The sequence below is a fragment of the Stegostoma tigrinum genome, chromosome 33, assembly GCF_030684315.1.
Source record: "Stegostoma tigrinum isolate sSteTig4 chromosome 33, sSteTig4.hap1, whole genome shotgun sequence".
Classification (NCBI taxonomy): Eukaryota; Metazoa; Chordata; class Chondrichthyes; order Orectolobiformes; family Stegostomatidae; genus Stegostoma; species Stegostoma tigrinum.
Window position 1 is genome coordinate 19,048,223 of NC_081386.1, and position 24,242 is coordinate 19,072,464.

A 24,242-nucleotide genomic window follows, 5' to 3' on the forward strand; every position below is an offset into this window, starting at 1 on the left:
TCCCACTGCCTTCTGCACTTTCCCAGAGAACCTCCTGGCTTCCTTTTAGAACACTGCACCCCTCTTCCTTTCCACCTCCAGCACACTGTCAAGAAGCCCATACAATCTTAATAAAAACTGAAAGAAATGCAAATCAGGAGCAAAAACAGAAGTTGCTGGAAAAGCTCAGCAGGTCTGGCAGCATCCGTGAAGGAAAAAAAAAGTTAATGTTTCAGGCACCAAACCTGAAACATTAACTGTGTTTTTCCTTCACAGATGCTGCCAGACCTGCTGAGCTTTTCCAGCAACTTTGTTTTTGAACTCAGACATCTTGTCTGTTACCACTTTCCTATGATTTCCCTTAGAAACGCACATTCCAAAACCAGTTACTGAACTTCTTTTTGTTTGAGCTTCACTTGCAGTACATTGCGAGTTACAAATCTTTCATTATGTTACACTCCCTTTTGCTCTCTCTGTTTGGGAGGTGTAAATAAGGTTAGTTCAGTAAGGGCTGCCTGTAGATGAACAGGTCTCTCTCAGTGCTACACAGTATAGAATGATACTGGGATAAAATTACTTCCTTTCAGGAACCAAGGACTGAAAGAGATTGTGTCACCTTGGAATGCCTCTAAACTTGATTTTGAGTAAGATTGATCAGTTTGAAAGATTGTTCCTTGTGAACATTGTGTTCATCTACAGTGAGTCAGACAGTACTTAAGTGGGAAAGAGATACTGAAGGCATATTTGGGGGCAATAGGAGTATGCAGTCGCAGCAGGTGCAATTATAGAGGAAAGTTTCACATTTGACTGAAAGCAAATAAAGTAAGAGATGAAGATCAAGTTGATGTTTTCCTCACCATGATGGGGCCAGATGCATTTGAGGTGGTGTCCAACCAGTGTTTTCCAAAAGACCCCAGTACTGTGAACTGTCCTGAAATGAATGAAATTGGATTCATATTATGGCATGACCATAAGTGAGATTGTACTGAATGTTCCATTTCATAAGAGAGTAATTGCCAAGTCAGACACTGTGTTCTTAAACTTAAAAAAAAAACTGTCTTGTTGCCGTAGACATGGTGTGAGCTTAGAAATTGACAGTCAAGACACGTTAATAGGAAGCTGAAAGACAAAGTAAAATTGATAAGTCCGTAAGAAATAGGAACTGAAGTAGCAGAGGTAGGCCAGTCAGCCCATCGAGTCAGTACTGCCTTTCAATTAGATCATGACTGACCCAGATCAAGCAATAGAGCAAAGGCAATGAGATGATGGAAGAGGTGGGTGAAGAGGCTGTAGGACTAGACATGGCAGAAAGAGAGTCATAGAAAGTGAAGGAGCTCCTTTTTCAGGGAAGACCCCATGAACTTCAGTGAGATCAAGTCTATGGCCCTAACTTCACAATCTGTGTCGGAAACTTGAATATTACAGCTCCCATTGTAGCTACCACCCACTTAAATGCCCCCATTTCTTGTCAACATCTCTGCCTGTAGGAAATTCAGTGATATTCAGTCAAGACACAGGAATGGAGGAAACACATGCTCCAGGCCTTGAACCAGGGTGAGGTTATGGTGGATCCAAAAGATTTTTCATGTGTGTGAGGAACACTAAATGGGTGTGTGATAATATTACAACTAACATTGATGCTATTGAGCAGGAAGATAACAGTGAGTCAGTAATACAGCAAGAAAAATAGAATCTGGAAGGATAAAAGTAATAGGGCTGAAGATAAAATTCCAACACCGTAATAGAAAGTAACATTGCAGATTCACTACTTATTTTTCTTGTTGATAAACATGTGGTCTGTTATTTCAGAAAGAGGTTACAATAAATTGTTAAGTTACATGCCCTCACACAAAACTGAAGGTGGCTAGTTATATCAGTCATAATATCCATTGTGAGTTGACTTCAGAGTGCAGTACAACGGTACATCCTAATACCTGCCATTGTAATAGTAACAGTAAGACTCCACGATGAGAAGGAATTGACTTTAAAAAACTATACTTAATCTGTGCAGAGTTATTTAGAACAGAAATTGAAAAAAAGCACATCTTTATGGGAGAGGTTTTGAGATGCAAAGTACTTTGAACAAGGAGGACAAATGATAAAATTAGCTACAATATATTAAATCCCATAAATCAGCAGATCTTGCAAATCTGGACGTTCAGTCAAGATTTCCTGTGATGATTGATTTATTTTTCGCCGCAGGTTACCTGTGAATTACTTGACAGACACAATTGATACGGCAGAATCTGCCAGAGATTTCAGAAGAAACTTGTAAGGATGTGGTACTAGGTAAAGTAGCAGCAGTGTCATGAATGTCTAGCCTAGAGAATGTGATGATGAGAAATTGCAATTTCACACGTTAGAACAGAGAGAAGGTCAATGCCACCCCATGTGGAGTTTTAAAGTCATTATTTTGTCAAGGTTTAGAGATTATTCAAGAAACTTCATCAGGAGCTCCCAGGAATAGTCCATATGAAAGCAGTAGCAAGAATCTAATTTTCGGTATCCAAAAATTAATTAAAGACATTGAAGACTTGTTGAAAAGTTGTCAAGGTTGTCTCAGAATGAGAAGTGTGTTCCAACCACGTTTCGATGCATTCTATGGTCAAACATATGACAAACATGGAAAGAAGTAAATGACTGATTTTTATTTGAAGTGGAAGGATGTAGCAAATGGATAAATCTTCATTCCATGCCCAACCCAACAAGTGCCAAACCCTACTGTGGTTTTGATAAATTAGTTTGCAGTTTGAATTCCTGAGGAGTTGCTGTCAGAAATTTGTTCATGGTTTAGGATAAAATGATTTGAGACATTTCTGAGTAAGATTAGTGTACAAAACATTTACCTTTTAGCTCAGAATCAAATGGCGCTGCAGACAAAAGTGTCAATGGTATTTGCTGAGTGACAAGCTAAGCTGTAATATTAATCTTCTCTTTGCCGCGTACTACATCATTTTCAGTTCTCTTACGGAATAACCCCACAGCCTACAAGAGTATGAATCAATGTATCAAAATGCTCCCATGTCAAGGTTTATTTCAGTAAGCCAGATGTTAAGAGAAAAGCAAGACAAAGTGAAGATGGACATAAGAATAGATGGCGACAAGACCATGGTGTCATTTAACATTACTGCTCTATTCACATCGATAGACATACCACTAGCAAGAGAGACACTAGCAACACCACTCAAACAAGAACAAGACCCGAGTGACACCATCTCCTCAGACAACATACTGAAAATACTGGACCTATGCCTCACAACCCACTTCACCTTTAACAGCCAATTTATGAACAGATCAACAGGACACCCATGGGATCACATCCACGGGATCACCTATCTCCAGACTTTTAGCAGAAGTGATGATGCAGTGCCTCGAAAGCATGGCCCTCCCACAAATCCAACCGAACCTATGGATATGATACATGGACGACACCTTCGTAATTATTAAACGGGCCAAACTAGAGGAGACACACCAACCAATAAACAACACTCTTTCACCAGGATCAAATTCACCAGGGAAGAGGAAAAGAATGAACAGCTCCCATTCCTGGATGTTATGGTGGAACTCCAGACCAATGGTACACAGGAAAGCCACACACAGTGACCAAGTACTGAATTTCAAAAGCAACCACTCTAACACCCACAAACGAAGTTGCATGAAAACACTGTTTAAGTGAACAACAATACACTGCAGCATCCCGGAACTACGCCTTAAAGAAAAAGGGAGCACCTCCTCTGAGTATTCAAAGACAACTGATACCCAAACGATGATGTCTATGACACAAACAACAACAGGAAGATACTGCATGCTCGTACACACTCATCATGCTACCATACATCAAAAACATATCTGAACTGACCACAAAACTCCTATGACCCCTGGGCATCAGTGTAGCACACAAACCCACACCAATTCTTTGCCGATTGCTCACCCAAACCAAAGGCCCGTTACCCATTTTGGATTGGACCAGCATTATATACAAAATTCCTTGCAAAGACAGCGACAGACATTACATTGGACAGACAAGAAGGAAATTAGCTGTAAGTACACAAACAGCAACAAGCAACAAAAAGTCACGACCAGTATTCACTCATCTCCATTCACATGGATAAGGAAAACCACCAACTCGATTGGGACAACACCAGGGTCCTGGGACAGGCCAAACAGAGACAAGCACGGGAATTCCTCAAGTCCTGCTTCTCCACTAAGAAGGCCATCAACAAATACGTAGAAATAGACCCTGTGTATACTCCACTGTGAAGGAAAACCGGAAGTGAGGTAACCCAGCTCAACAAACGCCAGAGCTTCAATAGCAGGCGGGAAAACACAACAGCGCTTGTTGGAGGCTGCACTGATGATGTGACCCAGCAGGGTAATGAAAAGTCTGCGGAACAACAAACCAGCTCGGCGAGCCAACCAGCCATAAAGTGAAGATAAGTCATGATGCACTAGGAATGGAACTTGGAGAGTTCAGTGATGGTCAGAATGTCAGAGGGCAACACTAATGAGATGTTGAGGACAATTATGTGATTGGAATGGCTGTGAGGGAACTAAGTGTTTTTGCCTATCTAGAGAAGATTGGAGAGATGATCCGTCAGCACCATTAGATCCTGCGAATCCATTGGGAAGACAGATGTATCAATACCAGCACCACTCAACAGGTCAACACCCCCAGCACTAAGGCACAGACAACCCTTGATCCGCTAACATGAGCTGGAAGTGTCATCCGTATGGTTAACATGTGATGCTCCAAGCAGCCCATCTACTCCCAGTTCCAAAACAACAGGCTAGCCCCAGGTGGACAGAGGCACCACTTCAGGGATACCCATTGAAGCCTCACTGATGATGTGCAGCATTCCCACAGACACCTGGGAATCACTGCCCCAAGACCGCCCGACGTGGAGGAGGAGCATCTAGGAAAGTGTTGTGCACCTGGAGACTTGCCGTCGGGAAAGAGTGGAAGCCACGCAAAAACAGTCACACTAACAACCCATCCACCCTTCCCTGTGTCCACCTTCCGCCCCAAGTGTGGCAGAATCTGCAGAAGCCGCACTGGGTCTGTACAGCGACTTACAGACTCACCCTGAGAGTGGAAGATAGTCATCATCATCAGCAGGGAACTGATGATGATGAAGATGATGATAAAGCTTTTTTGCTTTAAGGAGAAAGTCAGTCAAAGGGAAAACATGAGGAACGTCCTGTGGTCCAAAATACTCTTCCAACCCAAAGAGGAAGTCAAAAAGAAACTGAAAAGTCATTGCAGAATCTAATAGAAAAATAAAATGAGTCAGAATCTTTGTTTAGGACAGACTAATTAACGTCACAGTCCCAAACATTAAGTGTAGTTGGTAGCCAAAGTGCAGGCTTAACACAGAAATGATCTCAAATTGATCAGTAACACATCGGAAAAACTTGCTCTTTTAACACTCCAGTGCTCTACAAGCATGCCCCAGTACTCAATTTGCCTTGTTGATAGTGGTTATTTCATAGACCGTTGAAATCAAGGATGAGTGATCAACCCTATATTCTTTTCCAACTGAGCCTCTTCCAGGGAAGAATTGAATGAAAACCAAAAGAACTGTGGATGCTGTAAATCAGGAACAAAAACAGGATTTGCTGGAAAAGCTCAGCAGGTTTAGGAGCATCTGTGAAGAAAAAATCAAAGTTAACATTTCAGGTCTGGTGACCCTTCCTCTGTTCGGGTCACTGGACCCGAAGAATTGAACAAGGACCTTTATTGGATTATTTTCATTGGTTGCTTGTCTTTCAGTTATAACCTGCATCAAACGTTCCTGAAGCACAGACACACAACACCTTAAATTTGTTAGGTGCCTTCATGACCAGTGCTCACTGTAAGCAACATAATTTTTACAGTTTGAAATGGTTAATTTTCTAACAGTCTATAACCTTAGGGTTCAAACTTATGTTGAAAGTTATGAAAACTGCAATTATGAAGGACAAGAAAGAACTAGCCAATTAGTTTTAATTTACCTGCATTGCACACACTGAATATTGGCCTGAAATTACATTTCAATACTCCATGTAAAATTCAGGTATACCAAAGTAGGACAATAGTTGTTTGAACCCGAAAATCAGTTCAATGGACAATCATAGAGTCCCTACAGTGTGAAAATAGGCCCTTTGGCCCAACAAGTCCACACTGATCCTCAGAACATCCCACCCAGACACATCCCCATCCCCCTATAACCCACCTAATCTACACATCCCTGGACATTATGGGCAATTTAGCATGGCCAATCCATCTCACCTGCACATTTGTGGACTGTGGGATGAAACTGGAGCACCCGGAGGAAACCCACACAGACATGGGGAGAATGTGCAAACTCCACACAGACAGTCGCCCGAGGCTGGAATTGAACCCGGGTCCCTGGTGTTGTGACGCAACAGTGTTCGCTGCTGAGCTGCTGTGCTGCCCCATAGCAACTAATTTCTGTTTTCCTGTTCCTCCTGCTTTATTGCAGTTTTGATTCTGTGGTGTGTACCTCTGATATCCTTCCAATATAATTCTGTGTGGCTATAATCCTCCTATGTACTGGTCTTTGGTGACCTCAATATTTAATATATACATTTCATAACTTGAAGGGAGCTGGAATAATCTGTTTAACAGAAGCAATCATTTAGATGCAATCTCTCAAATACCATAAAAACATAAGATATGGGAAGAGAATTTGGCCATTTGGCTCTTTGAGTCTGCTTCACCATTCAATCGTGACTGATACATTTCTCAACCCTATTCTCCTGCCTTCTCCCCTAGCCCTCTGACCCCTGACTCTGAAGTTCTGGTATACTGTTGGTGTCTTCCACTGTGAAAACTGATGCAAAGTAATTTTCCAATTCCTCCACTATTTCTTTGTTTCTCATTACTACTTCTCCAACCTTATTTTCTAGCAGTCTAATGTCCACTCTTGCCTCTCTCTTGCATTTTACTATTTGAAAAAACTCATGCAATCTTCTTTTACATTACTAGCTAGCTTACTCTCATATTTCATTCTTGCCCCCCTTTTTGCTTTTTCTAGTTACCTTCTGGTTTTTAAAGGCTTCCAAATCTTCTGGCTTCCCTCTAATCTTCATGTTGTATGCTTTTATGCTGTTCCTGTCTTCACTTGTCAGATATGGTTGCCCCTTCCTCCCCTCAGAATGCTGCTTCTTCCTTGGTATGAATTCCTGCTGTGCCCCTGAAATACGGCCAGAAACTCCTGTTGTTCCTGCTCCACTTTCTTCCCTTTCTCCCCTTTTGAATAAACTCTGGCCAGCTCCTCCTCCGTGTCTTTATACCTACCGTTACTCAATTGTACTACTGTTACGTCTGATTCCAGCTTCTCCCTCTCAAACTGCAAGTTGAATTCAATCATTATTATGGTCACTAACTGCTAGATGTTCCTTCACCTTAAGCTCCTTGATCAAGTCTGCCTCTTTCCGCAACACCAAATCCAGAACTGCCTGTTCCTTGGTGGGATCTACTGCAAATGCTCCAATAAAACCAACTCGTGGACATTCTGCAAATTCCTTTCCTTGAGACCCACTGCCAACCTGATTTTCCCCTACCACTGCGTATTGAAGTCCCCCATGACTATTGTAACAGTACCTTTCTCACATATGTTTTCCTGATTTATTTTCTTCCCCACATCCTGAAAACTGCAAGGAAGGCCTGTACTTCCATCAGGGTCTTTCTTTTCCTTTGTGGTTCCACAACTCCACCCATACAGATACAGTTCACCATCTTTAATTCACTTCTTCCTATCAATTTAATGTCATTTCTTACTATCAGGGCAACGCCGCCCCTTCTGCCCATTTGCCTGTCTTTTCGAAAGTATGTGTATCTTCGGATATTTAGTTCCCAGCCCTGATCCTCTTGCAGCCACGTCTCTGTGGTGCCCACATCAAACCCACCAACTTCAATCTACACGGTGCCCACATCAAACCCACCAACTTCAATCTACATTACAGCCTCATTTACCATGTTTCATATTCAGAGTGCATTTAAGTACAATACTTTCAATACTGCTTTGACTGCACCCGTTCTCATAGTTGCCCCCTTAGCTGCTCTGCCTGGAAGTCAAATTCGTGACCCTTTTCATACTCTCTATTCTGTTAATAACCTTTGCTGAACCCTCTTCCCCCACCCCCCCCACTTTAACATTTTCCACAGAACTGAACAACCGACAATTCCTCACCTTCTCCCACCCCCCATGCCCTGCTCCCTGGTTTTCTTAATCAGATGGTGCCAGCAGGAATGGGTATTTCTTACCTGAAAGGGTGGGGTAGTGGTTGACTTTCCTTGTGCTTGCTGACACCATCTATTTGCCTGTAACATGCAAAAAATTACAAATATTGAATTTGTGACCAGACTCTTGTTTGATTGAGCAAATGATGCAGACAATGATGTAAAGCAGGGCCCACTCAAACATTACTAGCTTCACTATGTTATTTAAATATCGAGGAGTGAGCTGAAGGATTGGGGAATGTTACAAAATGCAGATAAGGTGTCTACTTTTGTAACAAAACGGTGATTTCTCTTCGTTTCTGGAAATAACTGCCTCACAGTAAGTTGCCATAGGGTGGCACTGTGTTTTCAATGAAGTCATGAAAAATGTAAACCTGGCAATCGGACTGCTGGAAAGATAATAAATCTGTGTAAGTCTTTAGGATGCAAGGCTATTGCAAGAAGTCCAAGTTTAAGTTGAATGAAGGGCACCATTTGTTAATTGAGTGTCACTCATAAGCATGATGGACAGTTTACCTGCAATTTGCTGCAGTCTGGATGGAGATTAGTAATTAGTTTCATACTGAGGCTTCCAACTGAGCTGTGGGGCTATAATTACTCTGACAGGGAGGGCACAGATATGTCATCCATTTTAAGTAATGGTCAAAACAGTGTCTTGCTCAGCAATCTACAACAGCAACAAAAAAAATCAACTTAAGATAGTTTTGGGCATAATTAATGAGGCACTAATGAAAATCTTGATGTTATACAGTGATTTCAGTCAATTGGCTGGAAATGCTGAAGAATAACATTTGTTGTGCATTTTGCAGGGAGATGTGTCTCTGGAATGTTACCAGTGGCCAATGTATAGAACATACAAAACTGCCCTTCACCCACACTGCAATCAATGTGAGTACTCAACATTCAATGTGATGCTTTCTGTATTTGATACATTTGGTTGTGCCCTCTATCATGTATCGAAATTGGAAAGAATGGAAATGGAAATTATGATGTTGAAAGAGTTTTTGGAAGTTACTGATGCTGGTTGTTTTAATCCTTCTTTCGAAAGCATTTACTTTAATGTGCTATGAAAACAAAACCATGATTTTGAACTCGTGAAGAGGCCAGGGTTACTGTTAAATGTCTGAGATTGAATTCAGTACTTTAGAATCATACATACAATCATACAATCCCTATAGTATGGTAACAGGCCGTTTGGCCCAACAAGTCCACACTGCCCCTCAGAGCACCCCACCGCCCCCTAATCTACACATCCCGGAGCACTGCAGGCAATTTAACATGGCCATTCCACCCAGCCTGCACATCTTTGGACTGTAGGAGGAAACTGGAGCTCCCGGAGGAAATCCACACAAACACAGGGAGAATGTGCAAACTCCACATGGACAGACACCTGGGAGTGGAGGAAATGTGTTCAAAGCTACCACATTATGCCTGTGAAGAACATAATAATGTTAACTAACTCAATATGGCCCTAAGATCAGGGTGTAAATTACTTCCTGGTGCCATCAGTTTATAATGTTGGATGCAGCCAACATTCAGCATTAAATGTTTTGAAAGTGTCATTGATAGGCACAGAAGTTATTGGCATCCTGGTGAAGATCACGTCCCCAAAATGCAACCACAGCACCATAATTTAAGACTCTTCGGACTGGAATGCCAGAAGTTTTTCATTTGCAAATTCCCAGCCCTGTTGTTAACACTTGAAAACAGATGAGTCACTGCCAAGTGAAGAATTTTAGATAGGGTGACATGGCAGACAGGGCGAAAGACTGTACACTGTGAAACACATTGATTGCAGCCAAAGTCTTCACAATGTGCTGTCCCTTTCACTTAGGCCATTAGAGACCCTGGGATGGGTATCAATGCACGTTGGAATATTGACCATCACTATTGCCCATTTTCCCATCAGACCCTGCCTAAGTGTGGTAAGTTAAAATGTCCTTGTGACAGGCTAGTTGAGTTTATCTAAAACAAGTTTTGTTTGAGAGCACACTGCAAGAACCAAACACTTAAAGGTTAACAGGAGAGTAAACACATACTTACAACAAGTCTGAGAGACAGAGGTGAAAGTAGAAGACATTAGGGGGCTGCACAAACACCCTATTTGGTTGGCAATATGCAATCAGCTTGGTAGGGTAATAAACAATTAGAATATAAGAACAGAGATGCAAATGTCTAGCACAAACCAACAGTTAAAAGGTGGACCATACTTCTTTCAAAGGTTAGACAGTCTGAAATCCATAGAGATAAAGGCACCTTAAAATCTGCAGTCGGTTGCGGACCCCTCCATCAAATAGGAAAAACAGCTGCTCACTGGGACTGTCCCCAGGACAGTCAATTAATGGCCAGGGCGTGGGTTTGCAATCCAACTAACACAGGAAAGCAGCACTAGGATTCAATGTAAGCTAAGTGAGGGAGAGGGAACTTCAAAATGGAAGCACACTCTCTCACTCCTCTTTAATTTTTACAAAATAAAGTTTTTGCTGCCAAGCCACCTGTGAAAACGTAGACAATGGGAATATCGGGCAGCCTGGAGCTGCTCTTGCATCCAGACCGAAGGCCTTGAGCCTGCCTGTGTTCAATGAACTTGTCTGGACCACCTACTGCAAACAGGCTCTGATGTCCCACCCCTATCCACAATCTTCAAAGTTTTTTTTAAATACGTATGGGCATCATTCGTTGTCAGACAAGGTAAGGACAGCAGTTCCCTTCCTGCAAGAATATTAGTGAACTCCAGGTGGATTCTTTAAAATGCTGGATTCATGATTAATTAGATTCTTAATTCCAGATTTTTACTGAATTCTGATTCCACCATGTGCCACAGCAGGATTAAAACCTGCATCTTCAAACCATTATAATAAAATGTGAGGCTGGATGAACACAGCAGGCCAAGCAGCATCTCAGGAGCACAAAAGCTGACGTTTCGGGCCTGGACCCTTCATCAGAGAGGGGGATGGGGGGAGGGAACTGGAATAAATAGGGAGAGAGGGGGAGGCGGACCGAAGATGGAGAGTAAAGAAGATAGGTGGAGAGGGTGTAGGTGGGGAGGTAGGGAGGGGATAGGTCAGTCCAGGGAAGACGGACAGGTCAAGGAGGTGGGATGAGGTTAGTAGGTAGCTGGGGGTGCGGCTTGGGGTGGGAGGAAGGGATGGGTGAGAGGAAGAACCGGTTAGGGAGGCAGAGACAGGTTGGACTGGTTTTGGGATGCAGTGGGTGGGGGGGAAGAGCTGGGCTGGTTGTGTGGTGCAGTGGGGGGAGGGGATGAACTGGGCTGGTTTAGGGATGCAGTGGGGGAAGGGGAGATTTTGAAACTGGTGAAGTCCACATTGATACCATATGGCTGCAGGGTTCCCAGGCGGAATATGAGTTGCTGTTCCTGCAACCTTCGGGTGGCATCATTGTGGCAGTGCAGGAGGCCCATGATGGACATGTCATCAAGAGAATGGGAGGGGGAGTGGAAATGGTTTGCGACTGGGAGGTGCAGTTGTTTGTTGCGAACTGAGCGGAGGTGTTCTGCAAAGCGGTCCCCAAGCCTCCGCTTGGTTTCCCCAATGTAGAGAAAGCCGCACCGGGTACAGTGGATGCAGTATATCACATTGGCAGATGTGCAGGTGAACCTCTGTAGTCCCTTGGGGATGATCTGGTTCCGTAGGCAGGTGCTGAGAAAGGTGATGTGGCTGTGGTACCTGGTTTGCTTCAGGACATGGTCGAGCAGTTTCAAGGCCGAAGAGATTACAAGAGAGTTGCAATGGGAGAGAGATTCCCTGAGGTTGGTCCGGAGGGAGGAGGGTAACTTCTTCAGGCTGCTGCTTGGCCTGCTGTGTTCATCCAGCCTCACATTTTATTATCTTGGAATCTCCAGCATCTGCAGTTCCCATTATCTCTGATACTATTTTAACCTCACTGCGAAGCCTCTTCCAGGGATGCCTAACCTGAAGAAGTTACCCTCCTCCCTCCGGACCAACCTCAGGGAATCTCTCTCCCATTGCAACTCTCTTGTAATCTCTTCGGCCTTGAAACTGCTCGACCATGTCCTGAAGCAAACCAGGTACCACAGCCACATCACCTTTCTCAGCACCTGCCTACGGAACCAGATCATCCCCAAGGGACTACAGAGGTTCACCTGCACATCTGCCAATGTGATATACTGCATCCACTGTACCCGGTGCGGCTTTCTCTACATTGGGGAAACCAAGCGGAGGCTTGGGGACCGCTTTGCAGAACACCTCCGCTCAGTTCGCAACAAACAACTGCACCTCCCAGTCGCAAACCATTTCCACTCCCCCTCCCATTCTCTTGATGACATGTCCATCATGGGCCTCCTGCACTGCCACAATGATGCCACCCGAAGGTTGCAGGAACAGCAACTCATATTCCGCCTGGGAACCCTGCAGCCATATGGTATCAATGTGGACTTCACCAGTTTCAAAATCTCCCCTTCCCCCACTGCATCCCTAAACCAGCCCAGTTCATCCCCTCCCCCCACTGCACCACACAACCAGCCCAGCTCTTCCCCCCCACCCACTGCATCCCAAAACCAGTCCAACCTGTCTCTGCCTCCCTAACCGGTTCTTCCTCTCACCCATCCCTTCCTCCCACCCCAAGCCGCACCCCCAGCTACCTACTAACCTCATCCCACCTCCTTGACCTGTCCGTCTTCCCTGGACTGACCTATCCCCTCCCTACCTCCCCACCTACACCCTCTCCACCTATCTTCTTTACTCTTCATCTTCGGTCCGCCTCCCCCTCTCTCCCTATTTATTCCAGTTCCCTCCCCCCATCCCCCTCTCTGATGAAGGGTCCAGGCCCGAAACGTCAGCTTTTGTGCTCCTGAGATGCTGCTTGGCCTGCTGTGTTCATCCAGCCTCACATTTTATTATCTTGGAATCTCCAGCATCTGCAGTTCCCATTATCTCTTCAAACCATTACCTGGGTCTTTGGATTTATAGCCTAGTGACAATACCACAAGTCCATCAGCAGCTCCCCCCCCCCCGAAAGTATGTGAGTGTAACTACTTTTTGGTCCGATGAGAAGAGTCATATATAAGGTAAGTTGCGTCACTGCAGCTATTCACAGGTTATAAGCATAAGCTCTACCTTGCTGCCGAACCTGTTGGGAGGACGTAGATTTTGGTTTGTCTCTCAAAATCTGACTCAATACTCACCTCGTCCTCATGACAACATTACGGTGGGAAGTATCAATGAAGTATTAATCCTTTCTGATAATTCTAGGCTCATATGTACCACCCTGCACCCACTCTCTTGTCACATGTCTTAGGAGAGGGATGGTGCTGAGAAATTAGCACACTGACTTATTTTGGACCCCCTTCTGTCTCTGCTGCTTGTGTCACAGGGATTAAAACTCAGTCCCAGGGTTCATTAAACACTTGTTATATTGGGGTAATACTGTAGAATGTTTGTGCAAAAGCAATGATATTACTGGTCAATAAACTAGGAACCTAGTGTAAAACCAATCAGTCCTAAGTTGCAGGAGAGTCATTGTTGAAAGACAACCTTGTCTTTTGTCAGTAACTGTAGGAGAAGAACAGCCACAATGAAAAATGGCAGGCATAGCGGACTTGTTAGCAAAATTGGATAAAAGAGGCTGCAGCATCCTGGGTGAAGATTGACTAAGTGATAGAAGCAGCAGTTTCGCAGACTGGAGGGGAGCAGCATTCCCCAAGCTTAAGCTCATTCAGGAATAATTGCTCTTTTTATGTGCATTAGTAACTTGATAAATTATTTGAAGGGTCAAGAATTGCATGAGTGTTACCGAAGGTCCACGAAATAAGACTAGGCAGATTGTTCTTCAGAAGAGTACACACGCACAATAGGACAAATAGTTTCCTGTGTTATTTTGATTCTTGATCTAAACCTTGATCCAATTCGTGAGCACACTGAAGTTACACACGATGATTCTGATCAGTTTAGTTCTTTTGGCTAGCATCAGCCAGCTCCTTTTAAAATATGATGTGAGTGGAATAACAATAATCAATTTAGAATTTCAGGTCAACTAATTAACTGCAAATTATTTTTGTTTTAAAAATCAATGACTCTGAATTGGACTTTGGAACTTTGGAATGGCTTATTAATGAAACAATTGTGATATTCTCCTCATGCAGTACTATTACCGTTCATTTCGGATGTCTGGAGATGGCTGGTTGCTCTGTTGTGGACAGTATCAGGATGTCCTGGTTATTGATGCATGCACCCTGGAGCTTTGCCATGCTCTTGTTTCATCTGCCACACCCGACTGGATCAGCTCAATGTGTATCGTCCGTTCTCAAAGGATTCAAGGTAGCAAGGGATTCCAAATTAGGAGGGCTTCGACATTGTCACTAAGGAGAACCCTGTGTGATCTGTCCTCTCCTATTTCTGTCCCTTCATCCAGCCCTGTTGCTCCACCTATTTTCCATTTTAGCCACTGCATTTCCAGACCACACCCACTCACTTTGTAAAAGACATTCTCCTCATTGCCTGTCTAGTTCTTGTTCTAGTTTAAAATCTGTGTAGTACAAGAACAGGAGGTATGGAGTGCAGAACAATAGGTTGAGGGGTACAGAAGAGCCTGGCGGAAGCAGATTCAGCCATCACCCTTCAGGAGCACTTGGAGTCAAACTTCGAGCAAAGCTGTTCAATGCTGTGCAGAAAGAGAAGGGAGGAGAACTAAATGGATAGCTCTAACAAAGATCCAGCAGTCACAATAAGCTGAATGGCTTCCTATGTACAAGCAAACTGGAGCTGGGATAGGCCATTCACCCCCTCAAGCCATTTGACAAATTCATGCCTTATCTGTTTGTGGCCTCTACTTACCTGTCTACCCCCTTACACTGACCCGCCCTACCCCCTATACTCTTTGACTCTCTTGTTGGGCAAGAATCTGTCAAATTCAGCTTTAAAACATTCAGTGAGCAGTTTGACCTCTGAAGAGGATTCCAGAGACCAAAAACCCTCAGAGAAAAATAATTCTCCTCATCTCTGTCTTAAATGGGAGACTCTACAGTTTTAAACTGCCTACCAGTCTGGTCCCTTCCTTTGGTGAAGCATGCTTTAAGCACCCATTCATTGCAGTACCATTCTACTATACTTCCTAATGTACTCTGGATATTTTTAGGATCCTGGTATCTTACTACCTACATTCACTGTAATTTCTGCTTCTGCTGTTCAGACTTGCAAAGTTTGAGTGCTGCAGTGACTAGCAGAGCCGCAGGTAATCATGCAACTTAGCAGGAATGTTAGTTACCACTGGATCAGTCAGATCCCAGAAAGAACTCTGTCTTGATGGATCATATGTTGTTGTTCTTTTCAGTTTAGCATGATTGTCTTTCACTGAAAAAGCCAGGCTACAGATTTGGTTTTAACAATTAAACAGAAGTTTATCACACAGAATTTTTAAAAAATAAGGTAAATCAAACCAAGTAAACATATTACACAGTTTAAAAGATTTCAAAACCCAGCAAAACAAAATCCCATCTACTCCCCAACACAATCATTGTGCAATTAAACAAAATTCGGAAAATTTTTTCTTCGCTATCAAATCTGTATAGTGACTTAACAAGAAAGTCAAAAGAGTCTAGGGGACAGACAGATTAGTCGAGGTCATTTCCAGTCCTGTGAGCTGTGATGCCTTTTTCTTTGTTTCTTACATCTGGGATGTTAGGCTTCCTCAGCTTTGAATAACCAACCCAGAATTCTAAACAAGCACAAGAAATTGCAGGAAGAACTCAGGAGGTCTCATGGCATTCTTGAAAATAAAACAGCGTTAGCATAATGCATCCAGTGACCCATCTTCGGAACAGCTTCTGGTATGAAGGTTTCACAAACTGAAAGCCTTACGCTGAGGTAACTTATTTTCCCCTTAGCTGCTCTGAACAAACTCCTTTTACTGAGAGTAACTATTCCTACATACAGTTTCAGTCAGTTCTCCCTCAAACTGCTTTCAAAACCTTTTTAACTAAGTCGAACAAACTTTTACCCATCCACCTGCTGTTGAACTAATGGTTTATTGATTTCTTCTACTGTTCTAAAACTCATAATAAAAGAAACTTACATTAACTCTCCATGAGGCCTTTAGTCATCTGCTGTCTAACACATACTGATTTAAAATCATGGTGTCAAAAATACTGATATAGTTAGTTATTAAACTGCTTCACACAATTGGACTAAACTCATGCCACTAGTTAAACTATTTTTAAAAATGAGATTAATTTACATAAACATAAATCACACAGCTTTCATTACAATGTATATAGTGGATTGATGACGCTGGTTTATACCAGTCTAAAATTTGTGTTAATGGCATTATAAAAAAGTACTGATTATTTAAAAACAATATGACATTGGAGTGATTTGAATAGAAAATAAACATTTTAATTATAAACAATTCTCCAAATATACATTTTAACAGGATAGGTTAAATATATGTATGTTCATTGTGCTTTCATTTGAAAATTTGAGACCAGCTTTCTGTCACAACATATACTCTTGTAAAAGTAGTGTTTCTCTGCCACATTTTTAGCTAAATTGGAGGGGATTAACTTCTACATGAGTAATAGTTTCAAGGGGTTGAAATCCACCCTCTCCCAACATCTCACTATCACAGAGCCATCAGGTTGGAGACTGGTCCTTCCAACTACACTCCCGAATGTGCTAAACAAATGCAGTCTGTGCTATTGAAGTGATCACCTTGACATCATGTGTTAATGTGTGCAGACACAAAATATCTTCAATAATGCTCTTTTCTGCAGTGAGTGGGATTGCAACAAGGCATGTGTGACCCCCAGGCCCACTGGGTGATAAGTATAAAGAATTTGTCCAAAAAGGTTAGGGATCGACTTTTACTTGAGATCAACCATTACTCAGACATATTTGGTACTTTAATATGAAAGAACCACGTCTTTTAGACCTACATAGTTTTAAACGCTAATAGGCTACATAATATATTAAATATTTCTCTTCTGTGATTTTATTTTGCAGAGGATTCCTTAGTGGGCATATCAGTGACAGGAGACCTGAAAGTGTGGGACCTTTCTTCATCAGTTAATGGTATCCAGGTCAGCTCATTGCAAAACATGCACTTGACATTGTACAAACTCTGCTTTCTATTACAACACAGATTCTACATTGCCTTTTTTGGTATTTCTTTTGTATTTTGCAGGCAAGAGAGGATGTTTTTGAAGCAGAATCCAAGTCACTCCAATGTTTTAATTGTCAAGCGGTGTGTTTCTGTACTTATACCGAACGTTTGCTATTAGTAGTTTGCTCTGATTGCTGGAAGGTACGTTTTATGCCATACTAAAATTGTGCGGGAACATTAAACTAAAAAGGCCAAAACAAGTTCTGTACAATCGATTGGCAATGCTTGGCTAGCTAGTTACACATTAGCCCTTCAGTCAGAAAGGCGCAGGCTAAAGCCCTGCACCAGAGTCCGAGCACATTATTTCAGTGAACACTGGAGTGCTAGAAGAGCACTGTTTAATAGCGAGCTTTGAGAAGATTTACAGCTCAGGTTGAGTTTCTGGATGTGAGTTTGCTCGCTGGGCTGGAAGGTTAGTTTTCAGACGTTTTGTCACTTTGTTTTTATTTGAAAAAATATACTTTATTCATTGAATGTACAAAAAATAAAACATATTTATACACCGACCCAGTCAGGCAAGCCGCTCCGGGTTACCCAGGGGGTACGTACACCAACTAGAAGAAAAAAAAGCAAAGAAAATACCCCGGCAGTCGTCACCCCGCACAGTCCCAGTTGTCCCCCTGACCAGTTGGGGAAGGCGCCAGCTGGGCCCAGTTACCAGATAGGGCCCTTTTTTCTATTCTGGATGAGGGGTTTCATACGGTGGTCTTTCCCCACCGCGCCTTGGGGGCGGCTGCCCCAAGCTTTAGCGCGTCCCTCAGCACGGAGTCCTGGACCTTGGAGTGCGCCAGTCTGCAACACTCGGTCAGGGTCAGTTCTTTCAGCTGGCAGACCAGCAAGTTGCGGGCAGACCAAAGAGCGTCTTTCACCACATTGATGGTCCTCTAGGCGCAGCTGATGTTGGTCTCGGTGTGCGTCCCGGGAAACAGCCCGTAGAGCACGGAATCCCACGTCACGGAGCTGCTCGGGACGAGCCTCGACAAATACCACTGCATCCCCTTCCAGACCTCCTGCGCATAGGCACACTCCAGAAGGAGGTGATCGACAGTCTCGTCCCCCCCGCAGCCGCCACGAGGGCAGGGTGCAGTGGCGCAGAGATTCCGGGCATGCATAAAGGATCTCACTGGCAGAGCCCCTCTCACCGCCAGCCAAGCAATGTCCTTGTGCTTCTTTGAAAGTTCAGGCAATGAGGCATTCTGGCAAATGACTTTGGCAATCTGCGTGGGGAACCACACGACGGGATCCACCCTCTCCTTTTCCCGAAGGGTCTCAAGGATACTACGTGCTGACCACTGCCTGACGGCCTTGTGGTCAAAGGTGTTTCCTTTCAAAAATTTCTCCACGAAGGACAGGTGGTACGGGACGGTCCAACTACTCGGAGCGTTCCGCGGCAACGAGGCCAGGCCCATCCTTCGCAACACCGGGGACAGGTAGAACCTCAGTAAGTAGTGACACTTGGTGTTTGCATACTGAGGATCTACGCACAGCTTGATGCAGCCGCACACAAAGGTAGCCATCAGGGCGAGGGTGGCGTTCGGTACACCCTTTCCCCCATTTTCCAGGTCTTTGTACATGGCGTCCCTGCGGACCCGGTCCATCCTTGACCCCCAAATGAAGTCGAAGGTGGCCCGGGTGACCGCAGCGGCGCAGATCCAGGAAATAGGCCAGGCCTGCGCCACATACAACAGTACCGAAAGCCCCTCGCACCTGATTACCAGGTTCTGACCTGCGATGGAGAGGGACCGGAACGTCCACCTGCCCAGCTTCTGCTTCAGTTTGGTGATACGCTCCTCCCGAGCCTTAGTGCACGCCCCAGCTCCACCAAACCAAACACCCAGCACCTTCAGGTAGTCTGTCCTGACGGTGAAGGGGATGAAGGAGCGGTCGTCCTAGTTCCCGAAGAACATGACCTCGCTCTTACCCCTACTGACTTTGGCACCCGAGGCCAGTTCAAACTGGCCGCAGATGTCCAACAGCCTACTCACTGACCGACGATCGGTGCAGAAGACAGCGACGTCGTCTATGTACAGCGAGGTCTTGACCTGAAGGCCTCCGCTGCCTGGGATAGTCACGCCCTTCCTGATGGATGTGGCGAAGGGCTCCACACAGCAGACGGAACAAGGCAGGAGAGAGTGGGCAGCCCTGCCTGACTCCAGATCTGACAGGAAAACTGTCCGATTCCCACCCGTTGATCAATACTGCGCTAACGATGTTGGTGTAGAACAGCCGGATCCAATTGCGGATGCCCTCCCCGAACCCCAGTTTGGAGAGGACGTCCTTCATGTTAGCATGAGAGACCCTGTCGAAGGCCTTCTCCTGGTCCAGGCTGACGAGGCAGGTGTCCACCCGCCTGTCCTGCACTTAGGCGATCGTATCCCTGATGGGCGCGAGGCTCTCAGCGATCTTCCTGCTTGGCACAGCACAGGTTTGGTCAGGGTGAATCACCGACTCCAAGGCAGACCTGACCCGGTTGGCTATGACCTTGGCCAGGATTCTGTAGTCTACGTTCAAAAGTGAAATGGGACGCCAATTCTTAATTTCTTCCCCCTCCCTTCCACTTGTAAATGAGGGTGATGATGCCCTTCCTCATGGACTTGCACATTTCCCCTGCCCTAAGCGCACTATCATACACCTCCAGCAGGCCCTGGCCGACCAGGTCCCACAGAGCGGAATCCAGCTCGACAGGTAAGCCATCGCTCCCGGGAGTCTTATTCCTCTCCAAGGACTTGAGGGCTCTGCTCACCTCGTCCAGGGATATCGGCCGGTCCAGCCACTCCCTCGTGCCGTCGTCTAAGACCTCCATGATAGACGACAGGAACGACTCGGAGGCCGTGCTGTCCGTGGGCTTCATGTCGTACAGTCCGGCATAGAAGGATCTGCTGATCCTCAAAATGTCGAGCCGAGACGATGTCACCGAGCCGTCGTCCTCCTTCAGCCGGCTAAGCACAGAGCTCTCTTTGTGCACCTTCTGAAAGAAGAAACGCGAGCACGTCTCGTCCTGCTCCACGGAGCGGACCCTGGACCGGAAGATTATCCTGGAGGCCTCCGCGGCGAAGAGCGAGGCTTGCTGGCCCCTCACCTCGCGGAGGTCCTCCGTGACATCGACCCCCATCAACTGCAGAAGGAGCAGGTTCTGCACCCTTTTCTGGAGTCGCGACAGCTTTCCCCGCCTCTCTCTCGCCTTCCGAACACCCTTGAGGACAAAGAACCTCTTGATGTTCTCCTTCACCGTCTCCCACCAGTCGCCCGGAGACTCAAAGAGGGGTTTCACGGTTCTCCAACCGGCGTACTCCCTCTTAAGCTCCACAACGTTCTCTGGGGTCAACAGAGTCGTGTTGAGCTTCCACGTCTTGCTGGTCGTCCTGTAAGTGACAGTCGGCCAACAGGAGGCAGTGGTCAGAGAAGAACACTGGCTCAACGCTGGTGGACCTGACCGAGAACGTCCGTGACATAAACAGGAAGTCTATCCTTGAGCGAATAGACCCGTCTGACCGCGACCAGGTGTACCTCCGCTGCGCTCCGTCTGCAGGGGTGCTGAAGACGTCGAGCAGCTTGGCGTCCTTCACCGTGCCCATCAGGAATCTGGACGTGACGTCCAGTTGACTCCCCCCACCCGCTGTCCCCACGCCGGATCTTCCATCTGCATCGATGATGCAGTTGAAGTCTCCGCCTAGGATGACCGGCCTGGACGTAGCCAGCAGGGATGGAAGCCACTGCAGGACGGCCAACCGCTCACTCCGTACCGCTGGGGCGTACATGTTGATCAGCCTCAGGGGAGCGTTCCTGTAGGTGACGTCAGCCACTAGGAGGCGACCCCCACCACCTCCTGAACTTCAGAGATGGTGAAGTCGCGCCCCCGCAGCAGAATAGCCAGGCCCGAGGAGCGACAGTTGTTACCCCCCGACCAGATCAAAGGCCCACAGTTCCAGGCGCCGGACCATTTCCCGTACCTGCTGAGGTGCGGTATCCCGCACTCCTGCACCAACAGGAGGTCCGCCTTGACGGTGGTCAGGTAGGCCAACGTGGATACACATCTTGCGGTGGACTTGACACTGCGCACATTAATGCTCGCAACTCGTACCCCCATTGTGGGCAGTGACCGCAGTACCCTCCCCAAGTCCAAGGTCCAGCCCCTCCATCTGTCCCTTCATGCCCATTGCCCGGGCTAACTCCTGGACGCTCTCCGGGCTCAGGAAACCATCCGTGCTGCCTTCCGGGTGGCATCCCCCCGTTGGGGGTACGGAGGCAGGAGAGTCTGGCTCTGGGTCAGGCTGGGGACACGCTCTTTCCTGCTTCCCACCTGAAGGTTCCAGGGGAAGCTCCAGGGCCCCAGCGGCGCATGGCTGGATGTCGGAGGGAGCCTCAGGACACCTCCCGTCACCTGGAATCGGGGTGCTGCTTTCCTTCTCCCTTGAGATCTTTAGCTTCTGCTTTGGGGCAGGCCTCCTCCGAATCCCCCTCGTCAGAGGAGCTCTTATAGCCCCCCTGTAGCTGCCTCTTCCCGCCTGATGGTTGCGGTGCCGGGGCCTGCTGGCGCACCTACCTCCTCGCCTTCCGGACCGTTGTCCACTCCCCTGGGTCACCTGTCGCCTCCTCCCTCGACTCTGGGTTGTTGAGGGGGGAGCGGAGCCTGCAGGGGCTCTTTGCTGGCCACGGGCCCGTCCTGCAGGGCTGGTCCCTCCTGCACGACCTGGCCCTCCTCCACATAAGGGGGGGTCCATGCAGGGGCCTGGTGCCTTCCTCTCCTCCGGGGGGGGCTTGACCCGCATTGGCCCTGCCGGCAAACTGGGCGTAGGTGGTCCCCCGCTGCAGGCATGCCCTATAGAGGTGGCCCGCTTCCCCGCAAAGGTTGCAGCGTTTCTCTTGTGTGCAATCCTTTGCAAGGTGTTCCTCCTCCCTGCAGTTCCTGCAGATGCTGGCTTTGCAGTCGGCCGCCACGTGACCTGACCTACCACAGACATGGCAGACTTTAGGTTGCCCTGCGTAGGTCAGGTAGCCCTTGCTCCCGCCGATCGCGAAGCTGGACGGTGGGTGAACGACATTCCCGTCCACGCCCATCCTCAGCGTCACCTTGACCTGCCTCTTACTGGTCCAGATGCCAAAGGGGTCCATGATGTCAGTTAGGTCCCCTTCCACCTTCACGTACCTTCCAAGGAAGGTCAGGACATCAACTGCTGGCACATGCGGGTTGTACATGTGGACAGTCACCATACGGCTCCTCTGCGCTGGCATCACAAACAGCGAGACAGCGGTCAATACAGAGAGGGGGCCCTCACCTCCTTTCTCCTTGAAAATCTCCAGGAAGCGCTCGCAAAGCTTGGCACTCCTGAAGGTTACATCATAAAAACCTCCTCCGGGGAAATCCTGCAGGCAGTAAATGTCCGCAGTAGCGAACCCACAACAGTCCAACAGGACCCTCTTCACGAAGAAGGTGTGGTCCACAGGTGCACCTTCATTACGGAAACACGGATGGTGTTCCGGACCCCCTGACCTGGGGCACGAGCACTTGCCGCAGCCATCGTTGCAAGTTGGCTGCTCCCCTGAACCAGCGTTAGGCCGAAGCCAGCATTAAGATCCACCAGTTGCAGGGGTGCACAGCCAACCCGACGTCTTCCTTCCACCTCCAACACAGCACTCTCCTCCTCTCGGTCCATGGAAGAGTGGGTCTTTATTTTGTTCCAGATGTAAGCTGGTTCACTGAGCTTGAACGTTTGTTCCCAGATGTTTTGTCACCATTCTAGGTAACATCATCAGTGAGCCTCCGGTGAAGCGCTGGTGTTATGTCCCACTTTCTATTTATCTGTTTAGGTTTCCTTGGGTTGGTGATGTCATTTCCTGTTCTTTTTCTCAGAGGATGGCAGATTAGCTCCAAATCAAATCAACACATTGATTTGGAGCCAATCTACTATCCTCTGAGAAAAATAACAGGAAATGGCATCACCAGTGCAGGGAGGAGGGATACCTTGCAAAGGATTGCCCACAAGAGAAAAGCTGCAACCTTTGCGGGGAAGCGGGCCACCTCTTTAGGGCATGCCCGCAGCGGGGGACCACCTACGCCCAGGTCGCCGGCAGGGCCCATGCGGGGCCAGCCCCCGCCAGAGGAGAGGAAGGCACCAGGGCCCTGCACGGACCCCACTGATGTGCAGGAGGGCCAGGTCGTGCAGGAGGGCCCAGCCCCGCAGGATGGGCCCGAGGCCAGCAAAGCGCCCCTGCAGGCTCCACTCCCCCCCAACAACCCGGAGTCGATGGAGGTGGCGACAGGCGACCCAGGGGAGTGGACGACGATCCGGAAAGCGAGGAGGAAGGCGTGTCGGCGAGCCCAGGAACCGCAACCATCAGGCGGGAAGCGGCAGCTACAGGGGGGCTATAAGAGCTCCTCTGATGAGGGGGATTCGGAGAGGGCCCACCCGAAGCAGAAGCGAAAGATCTCAAGGGAGAAGGAGAGCAGCACCCCGCTTCCAGGTGACAGGAGGTGTCCTGAGGCTCACTCCGACACTCAGTCACGTGCTGCTTCCCCCGGAACTTCCAGGCGGGAAGGAGGAAACAGCGTGTCCCCAGCCTGATCCAGAGCCGGACTCTCCTGCCTCCGTACCCCCGACGGGGGGATGCGATCCGGAAGGCAGCACAGACAGTTTCCTGAGCCTGGAGAGCAACCAGCAGTTAGCTCGGGCAATGGGCATGAAGGGACAGATGGAGGGGCTGGACCTTGGTCTTGGGGAGGGTACTGCGGTCACTGCCCACAATGGGGGTACGAGTTGCGAGCATTAATGTGCGCAGTGTCAAGTCCACCGCAAGATGTGTGTCCACGTTGGCCTACCTGACCACCGTCAAGGCGGACCTCCTGTTTCTGCAGGAGTGCGGGATACCGCACCTCGGCAGGTAC

At 47.1% G+C, this 24,242-nt stretch overlaps 1 protein-coding gene across 2 annotated transcripts in view; it reads left to right on the plus strand.

Moving 5' to 3' along the window:
• LOC125467095 (WD repeat-containing protein 72-like) overlaps positions 1-24,242 on the plus strand; it is a 291,105-nt gene that overhangs the window by 23,810 nt on the left and 243,053 nt on the right. For both annotated transcript variants that reach the window (XM_048562515.1, XM_048562516.1), the window contains exons 4-7: positions 9,034-9,112; positions 14,346-14,520; positions 17,200-17,276; positions 17,381-17,500. In XM_048562515.1, the coding sequence (XP_048418472.1) occupies positions 9,034-9,112; positions 14,346-14,520; positions 17,200-17,276; positions 17,381-17,500 (451 nt within the window). The remainder of the gene's footprint in view (positions 1-9,033; positions 9,113-14,345; positions 14,521-17,199; positions 17,277-17,380; positions 17,501-24,242) is intronic.